Consider the following 6000-nt stretch of genomic DNA (forward strand, 5'->3'; position numbering starts at 1 on the left):
TATGCTAAGCAACCAAACAGGGTTATGTCAGAACTAAAGAACGTGTGGCTAATCTTACATGTTTTCTTTATCATAGTCATTATAATTCTATTAGGAGCAACTACCTCTACATTGCAAGAAGAATGCTGCTCCTTTACTTCTATGTTTTTTTATGGATCATCAACGGGTAAGGATGCTGACTTTTTGAGACATGTAGCTTTAGCCTCAGTATTTTAGTGCAATATCATGTATGCAGCCATCAAGCACTTGTAGAGCAAGATTCCTTTTACAAGATTCTTGTTTTAAAATAATTACGCGAGAAACATTAAAAACTCAGCCTGAGATAAAGTTTTCAACCAGCTCTACAAGATAACGTTAGCTTAAGTAGGTTCTAGTAAGTAGGTCTGTTTTTGAACCCACTGTTTCAGGAATTAATGATAATTTTGGGTGGTAAACCTGTCTTTGTTATGATTGTAAACTGCATATACAGTCATAGCAACAGTAACTAAGGGGGGCAGGCTTAGCGAACAGTCAATTATATGCACAACAGAAAAGATGCAAAATCAAAGAATACATACTATACATACTTTAATCTCCTGGTAAACCTTTATCTGTTGGGAGATAATACAGCCACCCTAACAGTTTAAGATACCACTGTGCAATTCCTTCACCACTCCTGTATGGTTATGCGTATTAATGACCAGAGCATTCGCCCACTGCAGGGCAAAAGTACGACTCAGAAGTATCACTGATTTCCCCTGCATGGACCAAGCCAAAAAGCATCAAACTCTTGTTTTCTATCTCTATGTTTAATTCTCTCCCCATCATTCATTCTCTCTGGTTTCATTCTGCCTCTTCTTAACATTTTTCTCTCCCACAACCATTTTGTTCCCACTCCCATTTCTCACTTTCCTCAGTTCTCTGTGTCCCCCATTCCTTCCCTCATCCATTCTGCCTTTGAGTCTCAGTATCAATCTCCATCTATGTCTCTCTGTTTGGAATTAATCTGACGGGTCTTTCCTGATCACCAAACTTCATCTCTCTCTTCTGCTCCCTTTCCCTCATTATTTCTGTATGCACAAGATTAAACTCCCGTATGTGGGGTGACGAGGAGATTGCAGAGGTGGATCAGAGAGGGGGAAAGGAAAGAAGAAGAAAGATGGGAAGCTGAAGCAGCAGAAGGCTGAGAATACAAAGGTTTAGTTACAGTATGTTCATTGGAGGCTGTCAGATGTAATCTACTTCATGATGCATCATCCAGGTTTCTTTGCCCAGTGCCATCTTTGCTCTTTTCACTAAACCTATTTTTCTCTTCCCTTCAAACCTCTTTTTTGTCTCCTCTGACCTTGCCCCTCCTTCCACATCCTTCCTATCATCTCCCACCTCTCCTTTGCCCTACGTCTTCCTCTCTCTTCTCTCTAATCATCTTCAGAGGCTGTGTAGTCAAACCCTTTAATGGAAGTGTGGGAGTGCTGGAAGTGTAGTGGGAGCTTCCCTGGAGCCAAAGCTCTGCTGAGAATCACAGCGCTCAATGAAGCTCTTATTCTCTGTGAGACAGACCCATTTCATTTCAAGCACAGTGCCGAACCTGCCTGCCCTTCTGGCCAATTTCTTAAATGGGCTGGGGCTAAATGGTGCCAAGATTCACCTCCAGTTGGCTGAGCCTGGTCAGGCTGAGCTGGGCATAGGTACCATTTGTAGCTAGTGAGGACTGGGCAGAGCAGCTCATGCTCCAGTGGGCTGAGCATTATTTTTTAGTGGAAGTTCATCCAGAGGTTACACCAAAATGCTGTGATGGACATTTATTACCTAAACTGGGAATTGATGCAACATTTATTGGAGAGGCACAAAGAAGAAAATCAGCCTACAAGTAATTTTGGATGGTGAGCCATTGTTTAAAAGACACTTCAATGGACCAATTCAAGGTTTATCCGAGTAAGACCAAGCCAAGCAGATGGTATAGAACCGGTGCCAGACTCAGAGAGGGACAGAGACAGATAGTTTTAATGCTTAGTCCAGTCTTCTCTACATCAGTGCTCCAAGCATGAACATGGGTATCGTACCACTGACTGAGGATACTAGCTGGTAAGTATGGCTGTTGCCCTCAACTCCATTTGAGGATAGCCTTGGGGCCTTAAGCAGAGGAGCTAGCATGATATATGCTATAAGGGGACCTGGACTCCTCACACAGAGCTCTCCACAACAAATACTAGATTAGCCAAGAGAGGAAGGATGGGAAGATTTATTGCAAGCCATGACATGAAAGAAGGCCACCATGTTGACTACGCCGCTGGATGGGAAGAAGAGTCATAAAACTATCAGAGACAGATACACATACATTGTTGATGTTCACTTGCACATGCAGGCACCCCTGCTGCTCAAAAAGGAAATGTTTGTGTGACAAGCACAGGCTTTGCATGTGCAGGATATTAGTACATGTGGTGTTGAGATGCCTATAGAGCAGTGAAATTTCAAAAGTTATCAACAAATCTCAAGATAATCTCCTCCCATTTTAATGAGGTTTTTGGTCACACATCATGCATCCAAACCCTCCAAAAACAACAACAAAAAAAAAAAACATAGCCCAGTATTTCAACTCTACCTTAACCAGTTTCCCAACAGGATTGAAGCTACAATGAACAATATCACTGGTAGTTAGGTTATCTGGCAATTTGACCTAGACATATCAGCTAGTGATGCAGTATGTCATAACAGCGAATCAATTTTTTCATTGTTTCAATTCTTTTGGTTTCTCAGAATAATAATGATAAACTAATTAAAATGATTAGGTATTTGATTTTGAAAACTTCACTTAATCTCTTTGTGTGGTATAAATCCTAAAAGTATCTACTACATTTTGTCTAGTAAATTTGCGACACTGTTACTGAGGGTTGTAATAAAGGACTGTATTAATTGTTGTTTGTTGATCCTGATTTCTATCTTCGCCCCAGGTGTGTCTGTCAAAACACAGATGCTGACAACTCTTCTTTGGTTTGACTGTTTAATAGGTTCAGGCAACAGTACAGAACATGGGCACAGCTTTGTGTGAATGGTTCTGTCCAAAAGGAAGGAAAAAAACATTATATGGCCCACATTACACGCACAAACATATATGACATATGCACCTTTAATATTTGTAACAAACACACAACTTTCTGTATATATAGTATAACTAGTTAGCATAAACAGCGAACTCACTAACTTAAATACAGAACAAATATGTAGCTACACATCCACTTCTAGCTGACCAATTAACAACCATATGCTTTAAGTTAGCAAGCAGCTCCAAGCTAGGTGTCTATAATTATCAACTTATGAAAACAAAGGATAATGAACTAGCAACATAAATAATACGACTTACAGGTCTCACGGACGCACGCACACAATAACGGTGAAATCAATTAGTCTCTGACTGGCAGCCTCCGTTCTCTCTCTCCACTCTGCACTTTCTGCCGTCTTCAGGCTCACATGCGCTCGCTCCCGATGCGCCGCGCGTATCCGTCGCACGTATCCGCCCCCGATCACCGTCACGCGTTTAGAGTAATCGATAATGGCCTATGTCCCTTTTGTACAGCCGCCCCCAGACAGCAGTAGCTGTTTGCACCAACGAAAGGCTAACCATCCTAGGAGGGTGTGGGTTGATCCTTATCATCTGGTATGGCTGGGAGGACGACCAGGCGGGCGACAGGCCTGGTGTAGACCTTGTCCTTTATCTTCACGTCGGCGGACCTCACATGACCGTCTGCACTGGTATGCACCTTGATTACCTGTCCAATAGGCCAGAGTGACCTCGGTAACTGGGGATCTACCAGCATGACTACCTTGTCCTCAGCGAGGTTGACTCGGATGGTGTGCCACTTCTGGCGAGCTTGCATACCAGGGAGGTAGTACCTGATAAAACTTGACCAGAAATGGTCTGTCAAGATCTGAGAGTGTCTCCATCTGCGTCTGCTTAAGAGCTCAGTAGCTGGATACACTACCTGAGGAAGAGACCCATCTCGCCGCCCCATCAATAAGAGACTTGGGGTCACAGGGTCTGGATCAGTAACGCTGGACGATACATAGCCCAACGGCTTAGAGTTCAGAAGGCCCTCCGCTTCTATTAACACCGTCCTAAGTACCTCCTCAGCCTGTGCCTGAGCCCCCACGGTCGTGTAGAGTGCCTGTTTGACCGAGCGAATCTCCCTCTCCCACACTCCTCCAAAGTGAGGAGCCGCAGGTGGGTTGAAATGAAAGGCTATCTGCTCCTTGGCGAGGCTCTGTTGTAGTTTAGGCGACAGTGCTGCAAACGCCTCTCGTAGCTCCTTCTCGCCTCCTCTGAAGTTCGTTCCTTGATCTGAGAACAACTCTGCTGGGGTCCCTCGGCGGGCAATAAACCTCCTCAGAGCCATCAAAAAGGAGTCGGCATCAATGTTGGTGAGGAGATCTAAGTGCACGGCCTGCGTGGTGAGGCACTTAAAGATTATCCCCCACCTCTTTTCAAGTCGACGGCCTACCTTCACCTGGAACGGCCCAAAGCAGTCCATACCCGTGGAGTAGAAGGCTGGCTTGAAGAGGCGAAGGCGAGCGGCTGGTAGGTCAGCCATCTTGGGGACCACAGGTCTGGACTTCCACCGATGGCACTCTGCACACGTGTGCTGGTGGCGACGGATAGCTTCCCGCCCCCTGAGGATCCACAAAGTACGCCGAATTTCGGCGAACACTCGCTCCGGTCCAGGGTGATGCAAACAGCTGTCGTAGTCCTGTATCAGCAGTTTGACGGCGGGGTGGCTGGGGTCCAGGACGATAGGATGCAGGGTAGCGTAGTCTAGCTCCGCCGATCTCCGTAATCTCCCACCAACCCGGATGACTTTATCTGACTCGTCGAACTCTGGGGACAAGGTAAGTAATCGGCTACTTGACAGAACAGGTTTACCGGCTTTCAAGAGGCGCATCTCATCTGGGAAGCTGTCCTGTTGGGCTTGTTGGAAGATGAGGGTCTCTGCTTCCTGGTAATCTGCCACTGTAGGACTACTGGACTGATCTGCCGCCCCGTGAAGCGCCTTTGCAGTAATCTCTACAAGCTCCCTCCATGTGCTGCACTTGCTGGCGTCTTGGATTCGGGGCTCACCAACTGTAGATGTGACTCCGCAGAAGGTCGACTTCCGGAGTTCTGATACCTCTTCCTGAGCAGGAAGGGGAGGGTTTCCTGGCCACTCATCCCGGGCTTGGAGAAGGAACGGTGGGCCCTGACTCCACCTATTGGGCTCTGCAAGATCTCTCAGGGTCTTTCCTCTTGTGATATCATCTGCAGGATTCCTTGCTGAATCCACATAGCGCCATGTCCGGAGATCTGTGAGTTCCTGGATTTCAGCCACCCTTGTTCCAACGAAAACCTTAAAGCGGCAGGAATCGGACTGTAGCCACATCAGCACAGTTGTGGAATCAGTCCACAAAGTGATCCCACCGATCTTCAATGTGAGCTCCTGCTGCATCACTGTGGCTATCTGCGCTCCTACCACCGCTGCACACAACTCCAGTCTTGGCATGGACAGAAGACATTTGGGTGCCACTCTCGATCTTGCCATGAGGAATGCCAGGTAGGTATTGCCTTGATTGTCCTCTGTCCGCAAGTATGCCACAGCCCCATATGCCTTCTCGGAGGCATCACAGAAGACGTTTGGGTGCCACTCTCGATCTTGCCATGAGGAATGCCAGGTAGGTATTGCCTTGATTGTCCTCTGTCCGCAAGTATGCCACAGCCCCATATGCCTTCTCGGAGGCATCACAGAATATGTGGACCTCGTGAGTGACGCTGGCACTGTCCACTGCTTCAGGGGTGTAGCACCTTGGCAGGCTGATGGATGGTAGGACTTGCAGTTCCTCTACCCACTCATTCCAGGCATTTAGAAGCTCTTGGGGGAGGAGGGGATCATCCCATTCTCTGTTTTTGTCCCAGAGACGCTGGACCAGAACCTTGGCTCTGGTTGTATAAGGCAAGATGTACCCAAGAGGGTCATACTGGCTTGCCAGAACCTTATA

At 46.7% G+C, this 6000-nt stretch overlaps 2 protein-coding genes across 3 annotated transcripts in view; both read right to left on the bottom strand.

The window, feature by feature from the left end:
- Positions 1-6000, bottom strand: part of LOC111661659 (zinc finger protein AEBP2) — a 33360-nt gene that overhangs the window by 8428 nt on the left and 18932 nt on the right. The window lies entirely within an intron of this gene.
- LOC111661660 (uncharacterized) lies at positions 2816-5959 on the bottom strand. The gene is made up of 2 exons (XM_023415312.2): positions 3341-5959; positions 2816-3034 (listed from the first exon to the last, which is right to left on the bottom strand). The coding sequence occupies exon 1, from the start codon at positions 5742-5744 to the stop codon at positions 3603-3605; it is 2142 nt and encodes a 713-aa protein (XP_023271080.2). The 5' UTR covers positions 5745-5959; the 3' UTR covers positions 2816-3034; positions 3341-3602.

Source organism: Seriola lalandi, unplaced genomic scaffold (assembly GCF_002814215.2).
Source record: "Seriola lalandi dorsalis isolate HSWRI2012SDOR001 ecotype SW California unplaced genomic scaffold, Sedor1 jcf7180002054548, whole genome shotgun sequence".
NCBI lineage: Eukaryota > Metazoa > Chordata > Actinopteri > Carangiformes > Carangidae > Seriola > Seriola lalandi.